Here is a 27298-nt window from a genome sequence, read left to right as displayed (position 1 = left end):
CATCTCACTCTAAAAGGTTGAAGATTAAGGTGCAGGCAGCCCTGAAAATATATTGGCTCGCACCACTGCAAGCTCCCTTCTGGAGGATATGTTGTTGAGCCAGACGTTTGGAAGAGGTGGGAGTAACCCACATGTTACCCCACCACACACGAACTGCCGATGGACTACCCATTGACAGTGCTGAGTGGACAACGGCAGGGCCAGTGAGGGGGGATTTAAGAAACGGTTCAATCACCTGCCGCGCTTGGAGGACGAACCGGCGGCATTTGGGTTGCCAAGCCCAGTGTGATAACCGTCACATTATGGCAGCATCATAATCTGAATATATTTCCTGGATCAATCCGATGAGCTATAAAGCTCTTTTTCACAGGTGTCCAGCACCACTTCATCATTTGGATGAGGGGTTCCTGAATCAGGTGAGAGACAGATTTGTCCTCCTCTACCAGGTAAGGTCGGGCAATTTTACTTCTCACTTCACCTTCCTCACCTCAACTGGTAAGGTAGGAAAATCATTGCTCCTGAACTAGGTGAGAGCCCAATCAGGTGTGACCTGTGGTGCATAAGGGGACCACACCAATGATAAAAAAAATACTAAACTTTTTTTATTTTCTTGGTTCTTTCGGTAAAGTCTCTTTGTTTTTTTTCGGTAAAGTCATGTATAAATAAGAAATAATAAAATAACATAATAGCGTACGACGTTTCGGTTGCAACACAAGCAGCCATCATCAGGTACAGAAGAGCTAAATTTACGAGAGAGAGAAGAAACACATATAACCCCAGAAGTATATACAGACACCCAAGTAGGGGGGAACTAACACAGATACAACAGGGGACACAGAGAGAAACGTACCAAACAAACAGGGTTTAGCAAAATCGCTGGTTGTAATCGCCAGGGAAATGATATATAGTCCTAGAATGAAGGACTGTGCATTTGATAAGGCCACGTGAAGGTGTTGTGATCCCCGCTCTCTATTAGGGTGAGGGCTATCTCTTTGCAAACACCCATGACCTCACGACCACAACGAAGAGCATGTAAGAGATTTGTGGCTGGCCAGATGGTGTTGTACACACGTGTCATTTGGCATTGTGGTGAAACGAATTCAGCTCCATTATAATGTGACTGGACATGCTCGGGAACAATGCCCCATATAAACGTGGATGTCCAACCAGATGAGCTGGCACGCAGCTGTAGGCTGACCCCATAGCCAGGTGATATCACACTCCTCCATAATCTTGTTGATGTGCTCAGTTGAGGTGATGCCTACCTGTAGTTCTACTGATCGGAGGCTGACACTCATTGATCATTTGACGACGAGAACAATTCACTTTAATGGGCAACATCAAGTGCACAGATCCTCATACGCTGTTATCTAAATTTTGTATTGCCTCGGTGATTTAGTTAAATTGCAATGAAGAGAACTGGTGTATAAATCAGCCAAACGTGTGCTCAACGAGTGTACGGTTGGCAGATATAAATAGATCTTATTGTTTTCTGCTCTACTGACAAACCATGACTTTATTTACCAATATATATTTAAAAATATATATCCAGATAAAAAATAGATGTTGTTGCTTGACTGCTGCTGCTTATCTTGTTTAAATTAAGCCTATTTCATTTCTGGCCCTCACTCTCAGCAATAAAAAAGACTTATTAATATTAGGGTTTTTCCCCTTTTTTCTGGCAACAAAACTGGAACCTTTTTAGGAGGATTCACGTCTGCATTAACCACAATACCTGCAGTCAAAATGCAAACAAAAAACATAATATGATAATATATGCATTGTCCTTGAAACTTATTGGTGCTCGACCAATTGGGTCGAGGCTCAAAAGAAAGCCGTCCCTTGGTGTGGACGCCAAAAGGCGTACAACTCAAAAACAGCGCACTATCAGAGTATTGAGGGCTCGGGGTGAGCATTTACATTATGAGACCTCCTTTGCCAGAAACAAGATATAGGAATAGGTTTTACCCTTTTAACTGGCACAAAAACTGACACCTTTATTCAAGGCATCATGTTTGCAATGACCACAACACAAGCAGTCTTCTGGTCCAACACCAATGGAGACTAGGCTCTAAGAAAAGCTGTCTCGGGTGTGGACCAATCAAATTCAAGGACAGTGCATATTATTATCAGAGTTGTCTTTTTTGTTTGCATTTTGACTGCTTGTGTTGTGGTCATTGCAAACATGATGCCTTGAATAAAGGTGTCAGTTTTTGTGCCAGTTAAAAGGGTAAAACCTATTCCTATATCTTGTTTCTGGCAAAGGAGGTCTCATAATGTTAATGCTCACCCCGAGCCCTCAATACTCTGATAGTGCGCTGTTTTTGAGTTGTACGCCTTTTGGCGTCTTCTGGTCCAACACCAATGGAGACTAGGCTCTAAGAAAAGCTGTCTCGGGTGTGGACCAATCAAATTCAAGGACAGTGCATATTATTATCAGAGTTGCCTTTTTTGTTTCCATTTTAACTGCTTGTGTTGTGGTCATTGCAAACATGATGCCTTGAATAAAGGTGTCAGTTTTTGTGCCAGTTAAAAGGGTAAAACCTATTCCTATATCTTGTTTCTGGCAAAGGGGGTCTCATAATGGTTGTGACTACTTTGTTAACAAAATGAATGGTCTATTTCCACCTCCAAAATGTAACGTTAAATAACAATTAGGTACATTGGCCCTTTGTTGGAAAAAAACCCAGTCCAGAAATTGCCCTGCTTGAACATGTTACTGAAAAACATCGGTTTCAGAAGATTCATGGGCTAATAGTCCTACATTTTAAATTGTTTATTCGTGATATTAAAACTCTTGTACAGTAAAACCTTGGATTGCGAGCATAATTCGTTCCGGAAACGTGTTTGTAATCCAAAGCACTCGTATATCAACGCACTCGTATATCAGTTGTGATCACGTGACGCTCGGTAGTACAAAGCTGCTCGTATTGCAAGACCCTCGCTCGTTTATCAAATTAATATTTATTAAAAATTTTGCTCGTCTTGTAAAACACTCGCAGACCAAGTTACTCGCAATCCAAGGTTTTACTGTATATGCTGCTCTCTAACAACACTTGGCCCAGCGGTCTGTTAAGACTATACGGGGGATCTTTTTTTGTCTCCGTGCAGGTGTTGATCCAGGGGCTGCAGCATTTAAACCGCGCGATGCACGACGACATCGTGTGCGTGGAGATGTTCCCCGAGGAGCGCTGGGTTGCCCCCTCCTCGCTGGTCCTGCATGATGAGGGCGTCGCAGGGGACGTTGCAGAAGAGAATGAGGAGGATGTGGTGAGTGGAGCGTCAACACTGCCGAACCAAAATCAAACCCAGACACCTGCAGTGTGCGTGTCTCTCTCCCCGTGGTCGCATGGATTTTTCTCCAGGTCCTCCGGCTTTTCCCTCCACAGTTACAATCTGACATGCACTTAGAGTATTTGGCTGCTATCAATTTCAAATGTGATAAGATACTTCAGTGAACGATCATTTGTGGCCAGGTCACTTAAAAAGAGCTATATAGCTCTCAGGGTCCTTATCTGGTAAAGTTAAAATAGTTTATAGTTTTTAAATAGTTTTAATTTAGTTTAAACAAAGAATAACAACAAAGACTCAACCACTTCAAGAGAGACCTTAAACATAATGAACTCCGTGTGACCAGACAACAATCCACATTAGAGATGCTGTTAGCTTGATTTTGCGTTTATTAAATGACTTTACATTACATTACTTCAAAATCAAGTCAGGAGTGCTAATCATTTCGTACTATTTTTGTATGTACGTAGGGGTTATTTGACCATACTTCGGTGCGGGTTGGTGAAGGGGGGGGGCATAGATCAGGAGCATAGAAGGACAGGACAACAGTTCATTTTGCTGTACTGCGCTCTGCTGCCAGCCATTTTGGCGCAGAGCCTATACCACCTGTTATGCATATCCAGGCTCATCATGGCGTCGCTTCCACGGTCTGAGCTGGGTCACAGGGTGGCCTCTATATTGAAAACTAATTTCTTTAGAACTGCTTTTTGTATTTAGATTGTTGTCCTTTCCGCGCACCTCCGATTAGCATGGTTGGCTGTGTACGGTGCGAAATAAGTTCTACATGCATACATACCACAGTGACAAAATGCAATGAAGTTAATTGAAATTGGCACGAAAACAACCGTGGTTTATGAAAAGTCGACAATATTTCACAAACATAAACAAGTGTTAGATATTAAATCGCATGTAGTGCAAGTTGGCTTGGGCAGATTATTTATAGACTGATCATTGCACAGTTATACTTATAAAAACGTTACGTAAACATTAAACACATATAGGGTGACTGATGTGCTAAGCAGTTAAGAGAAAATGTCAATCACAATTGCAAGTGAAATCATAAAGAATCGAGAGATTAAACATCAAATTGTGAATTAGATGGGAGGGTAACCTTTGTTGTAGATAATATTGGTCGCAAAAGCCTACGCGTTTTTTTTAAACGTGTGGTATCTGATGGGCGTGTTCCGGTTGATTCTATCAATCGCCAGAACTGTTTTAACTTATCAATATTTACGGAGGACTCCTCACTGTGATCTTTCGTCATTTTAACAAAGCGTCAGTCTCATTATTGACATTGATGAGACACAGCATGAAACCACATCCGCAGGTTAAGCGCTATTGTTTTGGATTGCTCCTTCCCCTTCAGGCCAAATTGTATTGTGTTACGCAGTGAGCCGGTAAAAAAAATAGTTATTTCATTATTTCAGTGTGTGAGAGAGACGCTACTGTGGTGAGTGCTCATTTGAGTTTGCGTTGTCATCTCCTGGTGCTATCCCAGCTGCTGCTGCTGCTGTCGTCGCTCTTGCTTAGATTACGCAACACGATGTTTGTCCTTTGTTTTGGTCTCCAGCTGAAAGCCGAAAGTGGGAAGATGCGTCGGCCCACTGGCAAAGTGCTCGGCATCATCAAGCGGAACTCGAGGCCGCTGTGCGGCATGCTCATGTCCAGCCCAATCAAGGAGGTGGGCTGATCTGCATGTGTGTGTGTACGTGTGGGGAGCGGTGATGTAGCGGTTAGCGCGCTGCGCTACGAATCCTGGGACCCGAGTTGGATTATATTTATTGCTCAACCAATAAACAGCGGCAAATGTCTGAACCTGTCTTGGGCCCTTCCCTAGGTCGACTCGGCCATAAATGAGTCTCTGATGTGGCATGTAAACATCAGCGCTGTGGAGACAAAGGCGGTCGGGCATGGTGCTGGCCGTACCCACCTTGTCGTTTGCCGTACCAGCTTGAATAGGTGTGTGCTGACGGCACTCGCCCAAACAGTTTGTTGAATGCCTTACTGGGGGCTCTTTGTGCGTGTTGCAGGTCACCCGCCACCTGTTCACGCCCGCGGACCGCCACATGCCACGAGTGCGGGTGGAGACAAGACAAGCAGCGTCCCTGCAGGCCCACCGCATCGTGGTGGCCATCGATGGCTGGCTGCGAGACTCCCGCTACCCGAACGTACGACTGCACCGTGACGCCCCGCACGCCGTGACACCTCACCCGTCCGTCCCGTGGTCGGCATCGTCGGGCTCATCCTTCTGTCACTTTACGCACGGCCACGCGGCTCTGTATGCAATACAGCCGTCGAACCCAAAACACGAACGGTGACACGGTGAATTGGAAGTCAGGGTGGATGAGCTGGCACCACTGTGATTTTTTTGTTTGAAAGCACGGCAAACTCACCTGTGATTCAACCTAGGTTATTAAGGTGTTGTAAGTTGATAGTCTCAGCCCAGTCACCAATAACTGCACCAAAAACGATATTAAATTTGGTCGTGCACTTCGATTGTTTAATTTCCATCTTTGAGAAAACTACTGCTTTTGACTGCCATGTGATGAACATTACTTTGATTGGCAGAGTGGTTGGAAAGCACTGCCCCCCTACAATTCGGAACGCATTTCACTTCATTGGATCTTAGAAGTAGCTCTGTTATGTCTGCTCCTGTGGGTCGTCCTTGACCACGAAGGGTGGTATAGATTGCTTGTCTTGTGTGATACCATTAACACAATGAGAAAAAAAAAATTGGTGAAAAGCTAAATATATTGTTAAGATGTATTATTTGGGTTGTATCTTTGTTTAAACAGATGCCGGTTAATATTCTACATCATGAACGTTAGGTACAAGGTTGGCATTGTGGTTGTCCTTTTCATATCTATTTGCCACTGCACAACCGAGCGGCACCATGGCTGGCACGGTTTAGTAGGCTGCAGGTTGTTTATCCACTGCAAAAGCGGATCCATGCCATGGACGGTCAATGCTTTGAACAAGTCTAGGAACGTGCAGATGACGCTGTGGTGCCACGTCCCCGTGGTGTACCGACTGCCGTCACACAACGTGTCGCTAGCCCCGCCCCTGGCCCTGCTCGGCCCCCGGAGAGATTTGGATGCCTTGTGGGGCCAGCATACTACGGTTTGGTTCTGGTTCGACACGGCAAAAAGCCAGTGGGTGACCACAGACACCTCGAGAGATCTGCGCTGTCTGGGTTCCAATGTACCAGTGGAAAAGGGATACCGGTGACGATTGGCCACGTATGTGCATATGCATGTTGAACTTCTTCCGTACCATACGTAGACAACCGTGCTAATCGTCGGTGTGCTTGTGCAGGGCCATTTTGTGCGCTCTCTGGGCGAATGTGGGGATAAGGAGACGGATACAGAGGTGCTGCTGCTGGAGCACGACGTGCCACACCAGCCCTTCAGCCAGGCCGTACTTGCATGCCTGCCCCCTCCTACGTTCAGCATCACAACAGAGGTACGCATGAGACGTGTGACGATATGTCAATTCATCGATTGAGTTAAATTCTTACGCCTGCGGTGTGTTGGTGTGTTTGGTCGTGTATGTGAGAATCCTTTACTTCAATGTTCTTTATTACAAGGCCCAGGGGCCACTGGTGGCCCCTGGTGGCCTTTGATGTGGCCCATGACGTGTGGCCCCAAACGTATAGGGCCCCGACAATAGACAAATGTGAAAACACCCCCCATCATCATCGTGCTGTCAAACCTCAATAGTTTCAAGATGTTTGGCCTGCGTAGAATACCTTCTAGAGGGCCTCTCTGGAGCTCTCCCTCCAGTCGAGGTCCTTCCGCTGCACTGGCATGAACGAGAAGCCACGGGGCTCTACACCTTTACCGCAGACCGTATATAGAAAAGCCATCGACCTGAAAGAAAGTCGATGGCTCGGACACATCATCGTAAGAAGAGAGGAAATTCACATCGGAGGAAGGAAGGCGATGGACTTATGGAAGCACCAGGGTGGAGACCCAAGAGGCAGGCCTCGAGAGATGCTGATCAAAGTGGTGAGCCAGGATGTGGAGGACTCTGCAGTGGCCGTGGAGATGGTCCAGTACAGAAATGAATGGAGCAAGGGGACTACAGACTTTTCTGCTGTAACGCTGTACTTGCGTTCCTGAAGAACACCGAATTGTGGAAAAATCGCATAATTAATAATATAGGGTAAAGCACAGTCCGCAAGGACATGTGAGATGCGTACGCAGGCTTAACAAAGACTTCGGGTACGTGAGTAGCATCTAGAAGCATCCAGCATCATCCCGCCTTGTGTGATGCTACACCGAGGCAACCGTACAACCGCTTATTCTGCCTCGCACAACGCAGTTCTGTTCACTCGATCGCCTTTTATCCAATTCACATCCATGTTATGAAAAAAATGTGTTCCCTAATGCATTCATCGCATTATATCTAATTCACGATATGAAAACACGCCGAGTTATAGGAGAACGGACTGTACTTTCAAAATATTCAGTCGCCTATTGAGAAGATAGAACGCCATTAGAATGAAGTTGGTTTACCCATGTATGGCACACCCTGTGTTTTGTTTGTTGTAAGGCAGCGTTTTGTTGAACCTGGTGCTGTGTGTGTCCCGTACAAGGACCAGGCTGGCAGGGAGGACCTCCGTGCGTTGTCCATCTGCAGTGTGGATCCTCCAGGCTGCACAGACATCGACGATGCCCTACACTGCAAACCGCTCGACAATGGGAACACCGAGGTATTCATTTGGTGGTGGTAATCGTGGTCACGGTCGCGGTAATTCGTGCCTATTCCTTTCATGGTTTTGTCAATGCTAGCGGAGGTGACAAGGGGAGTTTTGTGGCACAATGATAAGTGCACTGCACAGTCATCCTGTCAAGCTGGCTTAGATTCCCAGTCATGGCTAACACCGGTACAGAGTGATATCTAAAAAAACTGCCCAAGTTCTCCCCTTCACCTGCATTGACCATCGTAATAAAGCAAGGTCAAATGACAATCGCGACCCATTACGGCATGGAGAAGCCCTCATCCTGCAGTGGATTGACAAAGGGGTGGACAATATTCCTGTTATTAAGTTTCCAAACATTGTTGCCTTAGTGCCCGTATTCTTGGTCTCTGCTCGGCTCAGGACTGACTTCAACACGGCTCGGTTCTGGCTTGATCTGCTCCGTTGCCTCCAAAGACGTATGAGTGGCTTAGCTGTTCCTTGGCTCAGGCTCAGCTCACGGAAATTCTGAGCGTGGATGGGAGCATGCAGAGATATACGAGGAGGCACAAGGGACACAGAGGCTCAGGGCTGGAACCATGCTTAGAGGCAGCTCGGGTTGTAAGCGTTGCTTTGATGTGGCTTATTGAGAATTAGAATCAGAATATTTATACTGGAGGAATCCGATGAGCTATAAAGATATTTTTCACATGTCCAGTAGCGGCGGGTAAGAACGTTACAACAACAAACAGTACAAAAACACAATAGTAGTGCAAAGTACAAGAAAGATCAACAAATAACCCAAACAAATACAACGAAACCATCCCCATACTACCAGGCAAAGCCCACTGAGGTATTGATTTATTTTTGATTAGTGACCTGGCCACAAATGAATAGCTCAACAAAGTGGCCCATCATTTGGACATTTATAGCAGCCAAAATAATAGAAATAATCTCAATGCATGTTGCGCGAGAGCCAAGCCTGAGCCAAGCAATGGCTAAGACCCCACTGGCCTAAGTGTCCACGTCACTGGCCGAATGCCTGGTTCACAATGAATGCAGCAGGTAGTAATGGGTGTGCATTTCATTTCACATTATTGTGCTTTGGTTGGAGTGGCTATGGTGGAGGCATTATGTAATGCAGCTATAACCTTAATTACCCTTACAGGCCGGCAGGTATCACCCTGTCATTACACATCCATGCATGTGAGGGTGGTGACGGTGTATTAATGTGTGTTCTAGGTTGGGGTACACATCGCCGATGTGAGCTACTTTATCCGGCCGGGGAATGCCTTGGATGAGGAGGCATCTCTGCGTGGTACCACAGTTTACCTGTGTGAGAAGGTGAGATGTGGATTTCTTCTTGCCACAATATCAAGTGTTTTACGACCCGCCGATTTCATCTTTTCATTCTTAACTTTACGACATGATGTAAAATATTATGATGTAACGATCATCGCAGTACCAGTTTCCCCACAACTGTAATTGTACTTGACATTTTCACCACATTTTTTGCGTGCTTTTCAGTACTTCCCGTATGAATAACGATAACTTAAAAATGAATTAGAATTAAAAAAATGTGCAACAACAATGCTAAATATCTCTCATGATGTTTTAAACGAGGTGATTTTTGTGGATTTCTTATCATATGATGTACCGTGACATCATGAGCGGCAGGCTATCGGCGCAGTGGTAACACTCGTGCCTTGCAGCAAGGAGACGCTGGGTTTGATTACTCAACTCTTGTGCCTTTTTGCTTGCAGTTTTGTTTGTTCTCCCCCCTGTTAGTGAATGGGTTTCCTCTGGATTCATCAGATTTCCTCTAAATAAAACCCATACAATCTTAACTGGCATTCGCGAAAACATCTCCTTGCTGAACAGTTACCTGCAGGTGACTTAATCATGTGTGGGTTTGCTTGCAAAACACTCGTTGAGTTGGTGCATATGTATTTGCCAGATTGTGTTTATTGACAGAGAAGTTGTTGCGTTTATGTGTTTGTGCACCTGCAGAGGATTGATATGGTGCCAGAGTTATTGAGCTCAAGCCTGTGTTCCTTGAGATCCAACGTCGACCGGTGAGATGCACCAACAACTGTGAACTCGCCAGTGCGCACATTGCAACCCATACTCAGCAGCTAACGTGCATTGTTGCCAGGTGCACATGTAATCCCATGATGCGTGGCACTGTTAAAGTGTCATTGTACAGATCCACACAAGCATGTGTACATACATAAGCAGCCAAACCAGGATGACACAATGGTAACACGTGTCTCACAGCAAGAATGGCCTAGGATTGATGCCCGTCTTGGTTGCATTTCCATTAAGATTTTGTATGTTCTCCCCCTATTTAGCATGGGTTGACTCCAGGTTATCAGGTTTCCTCTCATCGCTAACATAAACGTGTTATTACTACTATGATCCTTAACCAAGAAAAGCCTCACTGAATCTCATAACTTCGGGAGGGTACTGCAAAGCTTTTGTAGTCGAACAATGGTTGCTACATATATATTCCAGTTAAGTAATTTGTAACAACCCAAACCGGTATTTGGGCAAACATCCAGCTGCTGAAAGAATGACTCGACTGCCAAAAACTTGGCAAGATCCTCCTGAAAAAGAGTCTCGAGTCTTTGCGAGGCTTTTCTGAGTGAACACCCTGCACCACTCCAATGGCGACGACTCCGCCACTCGACGGTGAATGGCGATGGTGCATGTGCTGTGCACGTGCAGGCTGGCGTTCTCGTGCATATGGGAGATGACTCCAAAGGCTGAGATCGTGAGCACACGTTTTACCAAGAGCATCATCAATTCCAAGGTGATTTCCCCCCCCCCCCCCCACAGACGTTCAGTTTTTGTAAAACTCTCGTTTGCTTTCACGTGTATTGTATCGGTGCCTTGCTGTGTTAGTGCAGTTGAGGTTTCCGGATGGCTGAGAGGTCAGAGCATTGAGCTTGCACCTCTGGGTTCACAAGTGGAGCGAAATGAACCGGGTTCACAAGTGGTAGTATGTATGTTGAACTTCTTTTGCACCGTACGTAGCCAACTGTGCTAATCGGAGGTGCGAGGTAGGACATGAAAGTAGTGAGTTGATGGTCTCTGTCCAGTCAACAATCACTGCACAAAACACAGAACATGCCAATTCGTCACGAGTACAGCACACCGGTGTGTTGTACCAGTGACGAATTGGCCACGTTCTGTTTATGTGACAACCCTTACTAGTTGGCTGTGTCGGGTGGTGGCGGGTTTAACGACACATTTACGTATTTACACAATCTAACCCAAAAAACCTGTATTATGGATGATATTGGTCACGAAAGCCTACGTGTTAAACTCACTGCACAAAATACCACCAAATTACATTGCACAAAATTTGGTTAAATTCCAGCTTTGAGAATTAAAAAAATATCAATTTTGCTGTCTTTGGGTGAGCGTAACCCTCAGTGGTCATCGGGAGCCACGTAGACATCTGTTGAGTTCTGGCTTGGGCTTGGATCAGGCGTGGGGATTGTGTAATTGCGAGGACCCCATGGTTCACCCGTGGTGTGTTCATCGTATCCCCGCAGGCGTCTCTGACGTACGCAGAGGCTCAGCTAATGATTGACGACGCCGGGCGGAAGGACCCGGTCACCAGCAGCTTGCGTGGCCTCAACTCCCTGGCCAAGATCCTCAAGCAGAGGCGCATTCAAAACGGGTAACTCATTGTCAAGATCCTCATCCCCTCCACCGCCTCTGGAGCGCTGAGCAGTATTAATGGGTGCACCACATTTAGTCGATCGGCAGGTCGCCTGTGGCGCGGTAAAGTGTGGTTACTCCCGTGTCTTCTAAGACATCCGGCCAGCGTGGAAGAGTAGGCTAAAATACATTGAGAGGGACTGTAAAAGGGTGTATCTCTAGAGGGGCCCCCTCTTATGGGAGCCCCCTTCTTCCAGCAGTGGCTTGAGCAAGCAATTGCAAGGCTGCACCTGTAGCTTTTTTTGACCCCATGATGCATGAGGCTTGGGTGAATACCATGCACAAACAAGTGTTACAGGATTCATACTCTTTGTTTTTTTTTCAGTAAAGTCACGTAGGTAAAACTATAAAATAAAATAACAACTAAATTAAATCACGACGTTTCGGGCGCAACACAAGCGTCCTTCTTCAGGTGGGACAACCACAGCCGGAAACAATTGCTGAAGTGGGCAAAAAAGGGCTGTTGTAACAAGAGGCTATATAGGTAAGAGAGTGGGGGGGAGCAAGGGGGGAGAGATAGAGAGGGGGGGTGTGGGGTAGGGGAAGTGGGGTGCTGCTAGAGGGAGTAAAGGGGCGAGCACGGCAAAATGCCGGGGGGGGGGGGGGAAGTGAGCGGGTCTGGGAGTGGGAGGCTGAAGAAGCTGGAGATGTGGAAATGAAGGCAACAATAAAGAAGTTAAGGTTTTACCTGGTTAATAACATCCTTCTAGATTGGAGTGTTACAGGCTGCTGCGGGGCTACATTGTGGGCAATAGAGGACAATGCAGTGACATAAATTGTTTTACTCTACTTAATGCTCCCATGTCTGTGCTCCCCCACCTTTGCCAACGCGTACTGACCACCACGGTTAAGTACGGTAAAACCACCCCACGACCCGCATGAATTGGGGCGGCCCTCATCCAGCAGTGGATTGACTTAACAAGCTGTGCATGTTCAACTCAAATATCTGAGTTTGTGAAGTGTCTTATATTAAGATTCTGTGTTGTTTTGGCTGGACATGATAATCGCTCATGTCCCTTCTCCACCCGTAGGGCATTGACTCTGGCATCCCCTGAGGTCCGATTCCACATGGACAGCGAAACCCACGACCCGATCGACCTGCAGACCAAGGAACTCAAGTGAGTCTCGTCAACAAGACACCTCCCATGACTGCAATCCGACTGTTGTGCAGATCTCTCTATCAGAATCAAAATATATATTTCTACTGGAAGAATCCGATGAGCTATAAAGCTCTTTTTTCACAGATGTCCAGTTGGGGCAGGTCACAACGTTACAACAACAAACAATACAAGCACACATTAGGATTGCAAAGTATTGGAAAGGTAAACAAATAACTTAAACAAATATACAAATACAACTAAACTATTTTTATCTTACCAAGTAAAACCCTGACCACAAACGATAGCTGAACAAAGTGGCTTATCACGTAGGAAATGTATTATCGCCAAAATAATCTAAGATAAAGATTCTTGACCCTTGTGGTTGATGTGTTGTGGTGGCGGAAACTGGTGCGTGTACACAGGGAGACCAACTCGATGGTGGAGGAGTTCATGTTGCTCGCCAACATCTCCGTGGCGGAGCGCATCGTAGGCGAATTCCCCGAGTGTGCGCTGCTCCGACGCCATCCGGCGCCTCCGCCTTCCAACTACGCCATCTTGGTGAAGGCGGCGAAATCAAAGGTAGAGTTAGAACCCCTTTTAACGACCACCCGTGTTAACTAATCGCTTAACAACGGGCCTCCATAGAGCTCAATGTGTAGGCTTAACCGACCATTTCCCTGTTAACGACGGGCTGTTGTAGGTACAATAAATATGAATTAATGCCACGTAGAAGGAAAACAATAAAATAAAAAATATATAAAACAATAAAATTCTCACCACGTTTCGACTGCAACACAAGCAATCATCATCAGGTGTGAAAACCACAACAAGAAAATTTTAAAAAAGTGGCAGTTATTTTTAACGTTAGCACCACGGAGAGCGATTTGACAGTTTTTTCAGATGGACGAGTCCAACTATGTTCGGAAAAGAGGAGGGGGGAGACAAAAAATAATGGATGCGTTCTGACAGCCACCTTAAGCATGATCAATCAATTAAGACCCGAAATGGTTTATCAAATCTCTCTCCGTGGTGCTAACGTTAAAATAACCGCCACTTTTTTCACATTTTCTTGTTGTGGTTTTCACACCTGATGATGATTGCTTGTGTTGCAGTCGAAACGTCGTGAGAATTTTATTGTTTTATATTTTATTATTTTATTGTTTCCCTTCTACGTGAATTTATCGAAAGAACCAAGAATATGAATCCCTGCAGTCACGAAAGCTTTAAATCAAAATGAATTAATGCATTTATTCACAGTGTTTATTTTAATATGATGTGTTTATAATGTTAGTATCTTTATGTATTAATATCCATTGTTTAAATATTATAAAGTACGTTTTTTGGGTGAACAAGGGAAACTTTCGATGCTATCGGACCGAATTAAGCTTTTAACACGTATTTCCTATACTTGCTTAATGACCAAATCCTTTAATGCTCGGGTTCGTGTAACCAATTACCGTCTTTAAGAGGGGTTCTACTGTCTCTAGATTGCTGTTAACCTAACTTCAATATCATCCTCCTCGCAAGGAATTCAGAGGTCGCCGGGTGGCTCAAATTTTTGTTTGAGGTCTTTTGGTTTAACCGGGTGAGAAGTCAAGAGACCATAATAGTCTCATTTGCAAGGGTCACCTGGGTCACCCTATGACGCAGAGATTACAGCTGGGACCCTGGCTTCAAAATCCAGCAGCCGCATTGAACATACTGTGTTATCAAGTGTAGGGAGTTGAAGGACTTGGCTTGTTTCCCAGCTACTCCACAGAAATAAGCAACAAAAAACCATCACGATAAATGTAGTACTGTATTTATTTTAGATAAATTCCAGCACTGAAATGTTGAAATATCAGGTCGACTTATTGTGATGAACATTATGCTCAAAATGGGTGGGAATGTGCTACCCCCTACTGTGAAGCAGAGGTGTCTTGAAACGATGTCAGTATTGGCCTGAGCGAGCAGTTGCAGGGCTGCACCTTTTACCTTTATCTTGAGATGTAGCCGTATAGTGTCCACTCGCCCTTAGAGGCAGAACAACTCAAAAGCTGTGACGAACCACAGACAACGCTGGAAGGCAGCCAGGCACTGTGCCAGATGTAGATTAATCCACTTGCTGTACTGCCTTCTCCTGGCAAGCCAGGTTATGGAAACCTGAATGCCTACAGGAAGTGTGCTGAATAACGTTTTCTTTCCAATACACCACAACCCTTGCTGCTTCCCCAGCACTGAACTACAAGCCACGTGCGGGATAGTCACCTCACAAACGCCGGTGTGCCTGATTTTTTTGCGCAGAACATCGAGATCCAGGTGGACTCGGCTAAGGCGTTGGCCGAGTCCCTGGACCGGGCGGCGGTGCCGGGAGCGCCACCATACCTCAACACTCTGCTGCGCATCCTGGCCACGCGCTGCATGATGCAGGCCATCTACTTCTGCTCCGGCATGGAGCCCGACACCCACCACTACGGGCTCGCCACCGCCATCTACACCCACTTCACGTCGCCCATTCGACGGTGACGTGCTCTGGCGTCAGGCACACGCGTGAAATCGACCTTCGCGATTATTGAGGAGACTATGTTGTTGTCTTGGTGTGGTCTGGGATTGTGCTGCCTTTCCCAAGTTTAAGAATTTATTTATTAATTGATGTACTTATGCAATGTTAAGTTGTCATTATGGCACACCTCTGATTAGCACGATTGGCTACGTACGGTACGAATGAAGTTCAACATATAATTTGTATATCTTTATTCTATTATTTACTTTTAGTGATTTGTTTACCTTTCCTATTCTTAGCACTCCTATCATCTACCTACTGGACGTCTGTCAAAAAGAGCTTTCATCGCGAATCGGATTTCTCCAGGATAAAGATTCAGATTTTGACTTATTTTTCTAAAAGGTCCTATAAACGGGAAGTTTGGCCAATTCCTTAAATGGTTGTTTGGCTTGTGTTGGAGAAAAACTAGAGGATCTGGAGAACACCAACGCCTACAAGGAGGGTGACAGTGTTCCACGTGCAGAATCAAGAATCCATTGCCGTGTTGCAGCGGCGGCCAAAAGTGAATTACAATTCTGCCATGGATCGCTAACGATTTTGTTGTGGATCTTAAATAAGAACACAGATATGAGCAGGCAGCAATTTGCGTTACATCTGATGACAAATAAAAAATCCTCAACAAAGAATTAAATTCATATATTAACAAAGATAATTTCCACCAGCAGATGGTGCTAGAACGTGGTATGTCCAGAGTACAGTATTCTTTCACAGCGTTAAATCCATCTGAGTCATTGTTTGAGTAGCTTTCTGGTGGATCGTGAAACCCGCTGAGATCCACCAGAATGAATCGCGGTGTTTGGTTGATTAATACCGCTGCTCCGTTGGCATCTCGTGGCCATACCGCAGCCTGTATCTACTGTAAATTTAATCTTCATATTAAATAGAGGCTACAACAAATGTGAATATTGTTGTTGTTGTCTCCCTGTACCGTTACAGATACTCGGATGTGATTGTGCAGCGGCTGCTGGCCGTGTGCGTGGGCGCCGACCCCACGTACCCGGCGCTCACCGACAAGCAGAAGCAGCTGCAGCTCTGCAACAACCTCAACTACCGCCACAAGATGGCGCAGTACGCCCAACGCTCGTCTGTAGCTTTCCACACGCAGGTGGGAGGCGGAAGTGTGGGCCACGTGGAGCTTGCACGGCGTGTGCTTAGGCACCTGATAATGCGTCCATTCGTCTCTTGAAAACCATTTTTAAGGTCACGAAAGCAGGCATCGTATTGTGCGTGTAGTAAGAATAAATTGTTTTCTATTCACACGCTTACGTGTGGTGGTGCCGTGGCTGTACTGGTTGGCTACACTTGACATTGCTTTTCAGCATTCTTCTGTGTTTGCTGAAAAACCTAGTCACATTTGCCCATGATGTGACAACTTTATTTGATTGGCTCTGTCAGGTGATGGAGGATTATAGTCAATACAATTTACATTGTACCTTCACGATTGAACTCAAAATAATCCCCATGACATGATGCCAATAGCACAACTGGAATAAATTAGCGGGGGGATGCAGAAAAATACCTTAAGTTTTGTTAATTAATTATGGGCTTGGTAAGTGATGCGCGTGTGTCTGCTCTTGGCCACGTAGCGGTGATTAACGGCTGTTGTTGTTGTGGTCTCAGTTGTTCTTCAAGAGCAAGGGAGTGGTGAGCGAAGAGGGCTTCGTGCTGTTTGTGCGCAAGAACGCCGTGGTGGTGCTCATTCCCAAGTACGGCTTGGAGGGGACGGTTTTCTTTGACTCCAAAGATCTCAAGCTCAACGTTACCTTCGACGAGGAGGTAGGGCATGTGTTCACTTAACCGGGAGGCATTGGCATTTCCTGAACTGCTGAATTCTGCATTTAAACCCAGGACTGGCTTAATGCACTGGGACCCAAGCCCCCTGACCATCTCTCTACGATTAGGTTTCTATCAGACACACAGACACTTGGTTTAAGGTGGAAGAACGCAGTGAGATACGAAGCTCCGGTTTTTTTGCCATTTGGCAGTGTGGACTATTACAGAGGAAGTTACACCGGTGGATACATTAGAGCCGGATGGCTCACAGGGCTATACCAAAATAAACGGAAACTTAATTAAATGATGTAAATGCGTTTCAAATATAAAACGGTCACAATTAAATATGCTTTGGAAATAACTGCCATGTCGGAGCCCGTATTGTCACGGAGAGGACATCACATTAAAAATACAGTAAAATCCCTCAGATCCGGAAGAATTATAGAGAAAATCTCATGCTTTCTGTAAACAATGAGAAACTCAAAGGGCAGAAAAGTACTTGTAGAATAAAAACAAATGAGGGAAATAGTAGTTGATGCAAAAAGTGATCTCTAGATGGCAAAAAGCACATTTGTGACCAGTGCATCCGGTCCTTTTCAGCATGCCTTGCATGCCGCATTACATTGTCATTCTGCGTGGATAATGCACACAGCCTAATTTGGACCAGAAGCTCAAAAGGGTCAACATTTGCAGCCATATTTTAGGTATGTTCTTAACTGCAATTGTACACTCCATATAACCTAAGGGGGGTTGCATCTACTCCTTAATGATGGCCAAATAAGACTTTAAAATTCCTTGGCTGGCCCGCACATCACGATCCCTCGGTTGGTTTGGTCATTGCAGCCATCGGCTTCTCATGCCTGGTTTTCAGCTTGCGGTGAGGTGGCCCAAGCGGTATTGCATTCGCTGTGTGTTGTGGAGGTTTGCGTTTCAAACTCGGTGGCCACTCCGGTTAATACTGTGGCGTGTTTTAAGCGTAAAATATTTACAGGCTATCCGCTTTAACAGTGGACGTTAAAAGATCGTGTTACGTTATTCGTGTGCCAGCATCATGGTCCAAGGTTAGCAAATTACATGCAAATTACTTATTTGGGAAGCACATATCAATCATTCGCCTCCTTTTACAAAGACGTAGCAGTGACCTTGAATGCAAACGTTTTGAGAATCAGTGAGGCTTTTCTGAGTGACCCATGTAATAGTATGAATAAGAACGTTGGGTTTACGTCAATCCATGCTTGTGTAGTGATTGTAGAATCACTACTGTGTACACACGCACAAGCGTGACGTCACTATGCGGGGGAGCGTCATGACCACGCGGGTCTACACACACGCATGACGTCATCCCGGCTGGAGGCGGGAATGACGTCAGGGCCGGTTCTGGGCTCCGGGAGGCCACGAGGGTGGTGTGAGGCCGTGGCACTCTCTGTGACCCCGGCTGGACACGTGACTGGGGGCCTAGGGGGCACCTCGGAGGGCACGTGGACAGCAGGGGGGCTTCGAGAGGGTTCTCGAAGGGAGGCGTGGCCGGGGTGGGGCCCGGGCACGCCGAGGCCCATATAAGCAGCCTCCTCACGAGGTTCGAGGCTGCCCGTATCAAGAACGACGATGCATCGTGAAGACGCCAACAAGAGTCAAGCCTCCAGTCAGCGGACCTGGCAGTAGCCACCTGGCTGGGTCACGCTAGAGTATTTGATAAGTATGTGTTAGCTAGAGTAGGTTGGTGGTCACCACCTTATGTGCAGTGTTATATTACTTACCGTTCTAATAAATCAGCGTTGCCTCCCAAGGAGTCGTGTGTGCACCTAATTCGAACCCACTACATTTGGTGTCAGAAGATGCGGAAAAATAAATAACGTTAGGTGTTATCCTAGTCAGTATAATATGTGCACGATTACTACAACTTACCTGCTCACTTTCACACGACGAGGAGGCGAGACGATCATCTTCGGGGCAGCCCCGGGGTTCTGCAGCCTCGGTGAAGGAGGGAGATGGCGCTGCAGGCGGGGCAGCAGCACGCACATCACGTCGCTGCTTCGCCGCCATCGAGAGAGAGAGCGACGGAGCTGGAGGAGAGAGGACGCCGCCGACGCCGCCGCCGCTGCTGCTGCTGCGGGTGCCTGGGCGGGAAATTCGCGCTCGCATGGTGCACGCGCGGCCGCCATCTTGGCGGGCGGTCGGGACGCGGTTCCCGCCAAAACGCCGCTCCCGCCATTCTCAACGCCTGTGGAGGGAGATCTTGGGCCGTCTTGGTGGCATCCTGTGCTCACCATCCAAGAGTCTTCAAGTTCCACAGTGCAGCCTCCGTTCCTCACGGCCTCTCAGGCGAGTCGTGACACAATGCACCCGGCCCTAAAAACACACTTCACCCATCTTGCGTGCGCCGGGTTGCGATTAGGTGTTTTCTTTTACTCGCTGGGTTGCGAAGCGTGTTAGTTGGGTTGGGTGCGTGGTAGATTGACGCGGCGCCCGTGCGTGTGTCTGCTTTGTAACAGTGTTAAGTACGGCGTCGGGATTGTTATCTTAAGGAGCCAGTTAATTATTAATTCGGCTATGTGGGGGGTCTCGGGCTCCGTTACGATCCAGTGAATTGCCGGGTTAATGATTTGTTGACACTTTGTTTGATTGCCGTTGCGGAGTCGCGATTGTTTTTGCGTATACAGTATGGCGCTTCGCTCGTGAATGTTGTCAATGTGTGACTGCGAAACTTTGCTTGTGAGTGTTAAAAATGTATGCTTTGTATGGAGCTTTGTTCGTGATTGTTAATATATAGCTTGTGCCACATTTGTTAACGAAGTGTTGATTGTATGGAATTTTTCTCGAGATCGCGAGGTGTGGACTGTGTGTACTGCATAGACTGTCTCTCTGCACTGATACGGGTTGTGACGTACATTGTTGTGATCCTTGTTGCGGATCGTTAAATTGTGATGGTGACATGGTGCCAGTGATTTGGATTGTGCTGCTGGCTGTGGCTAATCTGGGCCAAAGATCCTGACCAGAATGCCCCCCTGTCATTGTTGTGTGTTGACATGAGTGTGGTCCCGTCATGGTGTGGCTGACGGCTTGACCTGACAGCCCGGAGATTGAGACACTCCGTGGCGTGTCTATCCTAGTGGGCAGTTCGCTCACATGGCTCGGAGAGTGTGGTCCCGTCATGCTGTGGCTGATGGCTTGACCTGGCGGCCCGGAGATCGAGACACTCTGAGGCGCGTCTGAGACAGTGAGCCAGAGGCTCAGGGAGCTTGTGGTGAGTTGCTCGCTCAGCTCGGTTGGTACAGCTAAATGCTGCAATGCGAGGCTTGGAGAGAGGGGTTGGTGTGTCCTCTCAACCCGGTTGGGACAGCTGATTGCTGCAATGCGAGTCCTGGAGAGAGGTGTTCTTGTGTCTTCTCAGCTCGGTCGGAACAGCTACATGCTGCGATGCGAGTCTTGGAGAGAGACTGGGTTATAATTCCCCCGATACGGCCGACACGTGCGCGTCGGAAAGGCGGGGGGTGCTACCGAGTGGCATGAGATGTCTGGGTTGGCCTTCAAGGGAGGGCTTTCGAGTTGTGCGAGCGCGGAAAACGCGCGTGGGGCCGCCATTTTGTGCAAGCGCGGTAAACCGCAGGGGATGCGGCCGCCATTTTGTACGTGCATGGGTATTTGTGTGAACCATTTCTGGGCAAGAGCAGGCATTTTTTTTGTCACGTCGATTTAACATTTTTTTTACAAAAAATGTAGATACTGAGGCAACGCTGAAGTGCGACTTCTTTGCCCAGTACATGGGTCAACCTGGAAGCATGACTTCCTTGACCCGGGATGTTGTACAACATCCAACGGTTGTACCTTTGGTTGCAGCATACTGGCTCGACCTTGAAGAGTGACTTCCTTGAGCCAGTACATGGGTCGACCCTGAAGTGCGACTTCGTGACCTGGGACGTAGGGAGACGTCCGGAATGTTAAGTGGTGTTTGTAGGTGGGTGTTAGACTTTCAGTCTTCGCCCTATTGCCACCTGTGGGGTGGAACGGTAACAGGGCGGTGTGAGACCCTGCCATCTATGGGGTGGTTGTGTGGTTTTGGTTTGATTTACCGGTGTTGGTTGTGCATCCAACGCGTCGGAATCTATGTATTTTTGTTTTTATTTCTTCCGCCGGGCGGAATACGATCATCTCCACTTCCCTGGGCCGGGTGGCTGTCGTGTCCGACGAGCTGAGGCGTGGGCTTGTGGTGCTGTGCCTCAGGAGGTGGTTTCTTCTTGTCACAGGATTCCTGCACCTGCCGCCCTTGGAGTCGCCGGTTATGCTGACCGGATGTGGACTTGAAGGGGAGAGTGGAGCGCCCGTACGTCACTCCTGCTCATCCTGTTGCCCAACTCCTGGGGAGGGGCCGTGCCCTTTTTGGGCCTTTTTCAAGTTCCCCCAGGACCTCCAGGGAGAGCGTGCTCGCCTCCCCTGGAGGCTCGGCCACGCGAATTCGTTTGAAGACTGGCCGCTGTCCATGACTCTCACACCTTGTTGATTGCCTACACCGTTGTCAAGCAGCCACATTCATATGTCGGTGCATGCGTACAAATTCACACGGATGGGCTGTGCTAAGGGATAAGTGGGTTGACCAGTTCTTTTGGTGTACATGTTGTTGTTGGTTCCCCTCATTCCATACATTCTTCCCTTCCCCTCCTCTCGGTGTGTGTACATATGTTTCTCGGGGTGATTATTGTCGGTCGCCGGTTGTTTGTTGACGTTGTTGTTGGAGGCACACTGTTTTTTTCTGTATTGTCACAGCCGAGACGGCTGTTTTTTTTTACATGGGGGAGGGTGATGTAGTGATTGTAGAATCACTACTGTGTACACACGCACAAGCGTGACGTCACTATGCGGGGGAGCGTCATGACCACGCGGGTCTACACACACGCATGACGTCATCCCGGCTGGAGGCGGGAATGACGTCAGGGCCGGTTCTGGGCTCCGGGAGGCCACGAGGGTGGTGTGAGGCCGTGGCACTCTCTGTGACCCCGGCTGGACACGTGACTGGGGGCCTAGGGGGCACCTCGGAGGGCACGTGGACAGCAGGGGGGCTTCGAGAGGGTTCTCGAAGGGAGGCGTGGCCGGGGTGGGGCCCGGGCACGCCGAGGCCCATATAAGCAGCCTCCTCACGAGGTTCGAGGCTGCCCGTATCAAGAACGACGATGCTTCGTGAAGACGCCAACAAGAGTCAAGCCTCCAGTCAGCGGACCTGGCAGTAGCCACCTGGCTGGGTCACGCTAGAGTATTTGATAAGTATGTGTTAGCTAGAGTAGGTTGGTGGTCACCACCTTATGTGCAGTGTTATATTACTTACCGTTCTAATAAATCAGCGTTGCCTCCCAAGGAGTCATGTGTGCACCTAATTCGAACCCACTACACTTGTGTGCAGGGCACTTGGCAGAGAGCAGTCAGCGGTAGTGTAGCGGTTAGCGCTCTGCGCTACGATCCCGGCGACTTGGGTTCGATTCCTTCGCACGGTCAACACCAGTGATGATTATCTGAACCGGTCCTGGGCCTCCCCTATGTTGACTCGGAACTCAATTGAATGCCTGGTGCGGTGTGTAAACATCGCCACTGGGGACACAAAGGCGGCCGGGCATGGCGCCGGCGACGCACCCCCTTGTGTGCCGTGCCGGCCTTCATCTGTGCTCCTCGCCAACAGCACTTGCCCCAACAGTCTGTTAAGGCTACATTGGAGATATGTCTTTGTGTTTTGTGTAGGGCCCCACGCTGTGCGTGGAGGCATCGCGCTGAACATGTTCGACCGCGTGTGCGTGCGCGTGTCGCTGGATTCGTCCAACCTGCAGCACCAGCGGATCCGCATGCACCTCGTCCGCCCGGAGGTACTCACCGTGCGGCGCGACGCGCAACCTCGGAATACCACCGATTTGTATTGTGACCATGCTGCTGTTGCTGCTTGCTGCGCCAGCAGTAGTGCACAAAAAACAAACGCTCGCCACATCGGAACGTCAGCGGGCCGAAAATTAATGACACAAGCCACAGCATAGCGCTTGTTGCCATGCAACTCAAACTGTGGGACCGTATAGTAAACCCATAGAGACACAGAGATACATAGGAGATACAGAGAGACCCATTATGATTCCTGGAGATTCATAGAGACACATACAGATACATAGCAGTGCATTAAAAACAAGCTACTGTACGATTGTGGCCATGCAACCCATACTATGGACCACATTTTACACCACTGTAGTCTGCGCTCCTTCAATGGAGGGGGTGGCAAGATGACACAAACTCTCTCCTGAGGCTCTCCCGTGGCTATCAGACCCATCCATTGGCATTTAGCCCCTGAACGTAATACCCTTATAACACAGGAATAAAATATAAACTCTGGTCTTGGATGGAAAAAATATATCTATAGCTAGCATTTTGAGCTGCAGTCTGTTGTCCTATACCTCCTATAACTGACAAATTGGATATAACGCGATGATGAATGTATGAAGGAACGCATTTTTTGTGTAACGCGGATCCGAACTGGATATAACTCTGTTGAATGAATGGAACTACGTCGTGCGAGTAGGAATAAGCGGTTGTAACGGCTGCCTCGGCGTAGCATCACACAAGGCGGGATGCTGCTGGATGCTTCTAGATGCTACCCACGTTCCTTAGTCTTTGTTCAGCCTGTGTTACGCATCTCACGCGTTATTGCGGACTGCGCTTTACCCCATATAATATATATTATTTATTATAACACGATTTTTCCAAAACGCGGTGTTCTTGAGGTACGCAACTACCGTATTATAGAACAGACTGTATATCCAAAGACTATGGGATACTATCCCTACCTATTTCAGTTGTGACTGTCCGTGTGTTTAAATCCAGCTTGCAAACATCGTTATTAATTGGCTTTTCCTGGATTCTGATTGGTTATTACTGTGAGAGGAATCATCATGATTAGCTTTTATTGCATTTTGCATGCTGTGTAAAGTGTCAGTATCACTGTCATCATTGTTATTATCGGCTTTTACTTCATTTCTATTGGCTTGTATCTATACTTGAGTAGTTTTTATTGTCCAGTGCTTTTTTGAGATATTTCGATATGCAAGGTGCTATATAAAATATATTTTTATTATGGCCCTAGTTCATTGCACAAGAAGGGCCATTATCTGAAACGTGACCTATTTAAATGATCGTTTGGGGTTGTTGTTGATGAATGCGAGTTCTCAAGATACCAAGCTAAGTCAGGGTGTGGGACCCTTGGTAGATATCAGATTTCTTAACAAAACTCCATGAGTCTGTTCTGCATGGGTTTCCTCCGGGTTCTCTGGTTTCCTCCCATATCTAAAAATAAGCATGCGTTGAAACTGGTATTAAGGTAGTTTACATATCGCCATGGGCGGCAGGGTGGCACATTGATAAACCCTTGCGTCTTGCAGCAAGAAAACTGGGTTTGATTCCCAACTAGAGTGTGTTACTGTGTGGAGTTGTCATCTTCTCTCCCTCAAAAGTCTTCAGACTTGGCGAAGTTATTCAGCGTTAATAAGTGTAATAATAACGTATCACTTGTGTTGGAAATACTCGCATGTGTGTGTGTGAGAGCATTGGTGTAGTGGTTAGCACGCTGCGCTATGAACCCGGCAACCCAATTCCCACTCACCGCCAACACCAATGAGGATTATCTGAACTGCTGTTTTGCCTACCCAAGGTCAACTCTTTCTTAAATGAGTACCTGGTGCAGTGTGTAAACATCAGCACTGGGGAGAGGTGTTGGCCACTTACCCCCTCGTGGGCCATGCCGCCTAACAGCAGCACAGTCTGTTAAAGGCTTATTTGGGTGACTATCTTTGTTGTACGTTTGTGCCATTTGTGTGTCCGCTGTCACAGATTCCAGGCTACAACCCTGCAGAGTCCACCCCATGGGGCTTGCCTTCTCCCCGGCCTAAGAAACCCAGACAGCACTAGTGTATCGTGGATGCGGTGTCAACAAGATGTCGGAGGAGGTGCATGAGTGGGCACACACTCTGGGTTTTACATCTGCAGAGTTAATTAAGTGTACATTGTGCTCACAAGCAGAGGTGAACAATTGGAAAAAAATCAGTGGCGGTTATGAGAAATGCTACCCTGAAGTAACAGACGGTTTGCACTCTGAACTTGCAATCCAGAGGTCACCGGTTCTTCGTTCTCCTGTCGCAGCGGTTCAAATGGTAGCGCAATTTTTTTATAGAATTTTTACCTTGCCAACCAATACAATCAGCCAATTAAGGTGTATACGCGTCAAGATGTATGAAAGGTTTAGGATATCTTATGCCCCAGTTCTTTGCCAGCCAAGACACTGACCCCCTTATGATGAAGGTGATTTCACAAAAATATTGGTTACTGAATCGGTGGTGTTTATTGACTAACGCAGCAGTGTCCAACCCACAAAGCACTGTGATCCATTCTGGTATATCTCAACATGTTCCGTGATCTACCAGCAATATATGACCAACAGTTACCCGGATGGATTTAACCGACTAATAGAACACTGTAGACATGCCAAGTGCTAGTGCGATCTATTGGTTTAAAATATATATTATTAATCCATTAATTCTTAGTCGAGGATTTTGTTTTGCCATCTGCTATAACTTGAATTGCTTTATATTAGAGGTGTTTAATCCTATTTGTCCCGAGATCCACAATAAAAAATCTTTTGCGATAATCCACCCATGGATCGCGATTCACATATCGGCTACCACTGATCTAACAGTTGAAAACCAGTTTAACACGTAGGCTTTCGTGACCAATATCCATAACACAGGTTTTTTGGGTTAGATCGCGTAATAAATATTTAAATGTGTCGGTAAACCCGATCTAACCCATAAAACGTGTATTATAGTTGAAAACCTACAATTGTGCCAGGTTTGGCCTGTCGGAGTGGGCCATTAGGGTGGCCACTCGGAGGGCAAAGCTCTGGGGAATCCGAGCAAGAGCTTCGAAGTATGATTGTGCACGGTGATACCCGCAGGGGTCTCGTGATGGATGGCAAATGGAAGATTTTTTTATCGCGAGAGGATTCCCTGCAAGGGATGTTAGGTTACTTATTCTTGTGAGGATGCCATTTACTGTATGAAGGGGCAGCGGTCAGCTGCATAGAACAGAGTATAAAATTCCCCGAGCTGTTGCTGTTTAAATCGTCGGTTTAACGGAGAATTTCACCTCAGGTTTTTTTTACACAGCTGCCCCACCCCTCATCGAACTCTGTGCAATCACACAAGGAATTTTTTTGGAAAATATGTCGGTGTCAGAAAATTTTAAGGTTTAATCGTTTATAAATGCGCATTTCGTTACAGCTTCTCTTGTCCTTTAGACGTGCAAAGATAATTTCTGACAAAATATTGACACGTTTTCAAATTGTTTCGTAAATGGTTATAACTTTGCTCACGTATATACAGTACTTGGGCAATAATTCTGAGCTCCTGGAGTAGTGGTAAAGATTTAAGCGAGTTGATGTCTTTGCGACTTTGTGTAAATGTTTTTTTACATTTTTTAGCTGAATCGTATATTTACAAGCATGTACACATGAGTTATTCACGTTTATATACAAAATTAAACCGATTTATTTTCCATGCATCTTCTGTCATTTTGGTTACTTTAAGTTACGTTTTCCACTGCTGGATGAAGATCTCGCTACGTGATGTTGGATGTCAGGTTTAGTTTGACCATACTTCACCATGCTGGTCACTGTTGGATGATAATAATGTCCACTTGCAATGCACCACCGCGCAGTATTCACTCGCCTTCGAATCGAGTCCTGCACCGCCGTTTCACATGCAAATTTGATTCTCAATCCCTGGGCCAACTTGCTCCTGATTAGCATGCGATTTGCCACATTTCGATCTCGGAGGTGATTAAATACGCCGGCTTCCAGGCTTGTTGAGCCGCTCGGAGCCCAATTAACGAAAATTGTTGCCAAAGCAAAAGCGTGAGCTGGAATGTTTGTCCGTGTTCTTTTCAAACCACCAGTCGAACGCCGGCCTCTGCCCACTCCGACCGTGCGGAGGCCCTGGCCGTCGGGGAGGCCCTCATGGTGCCTCACGGCAAACGTGGGGCCCGGGTGGGCGCGTCGACGGTTGATCGCGTACAGGCGGTGCAACTCCCACAAATGAAACATCACACCTTGCTGATCTCGTGTCCAGGAGCATAAACGATCATCACGCAAACTCCGGTCATCCTCGCAGC

The 27298-nt window shown here is 47.0% G+C and overlaps 1 protein-coding gene and 1 long non-coding RNA gene across 2 annotated transcripts; both read left to right on the top strand.

The window, feature by feature from the left end:
• The first annotated feature begins 3090 nt into the window (after positions 1-3090).
• On the top strand, positions 3091-17959 carry LOC142924755 (exosome complex exonuclease RRP44-like). Its single transcript, XM_076067566.1, has 14 exons — positions 3091-3270; positions 4862-4972; positions 5322-5459; positions 6607-6753; positions 7889-8005; positions 9215-9316; positions 9983-10047; positions 10700-10784; positions 11533-11660; positions 12733-12819; positions 13224-13380; positions 15085-15302; positions 16280-16448; positions 16964-17959. Exons 1-14 carry the CDS (start codon positions 3148-3150, stop codon positions 17138-17140), a joined length of 1824 nt encoding a protein of 607 aa, XP_075923681.1. The 5' UTR covers positions 3091-3147; the 3' UTR covers positions 17141-17959.
• A 3-nt stretch (positions 17960-17962) lies between these two features.
• On the top strand, positions 17963-26687 carry LOC142924756 (uncharacterized). Its single transcript, XR_012941841.1, has 2 exons — positions 17963-22962; positions 24965-26687. It is a non-coding gene; the product is annotated as an uncharacterized LOC142924756 (long non-coding RNA).
• Positions 26688-27298: the final 611 nt, after the last annotated feature.

This window comes from Petromyzon marinus, chromosome 16 (assembly GCF_048934315.1).
Source record: "Petromyzon marinus isolate PM22_M1 ecotype Great Lakes invasive population chromosome 16, UKy_Petmar_22M1.pri1.0, whole genome shotgun sequence".
NCBI lineage: Eukaryota > Metazoa > Chordata > Hyperoartia > Petromyzontiformes > Petromyzontidae > Petromyzon > Petromyzon marinus.
The sequence above is the reverse complement of the archived record's forward strand: the minus strand, read 5'-3'. Positions and strand labels throughout refer to the sequence as shown.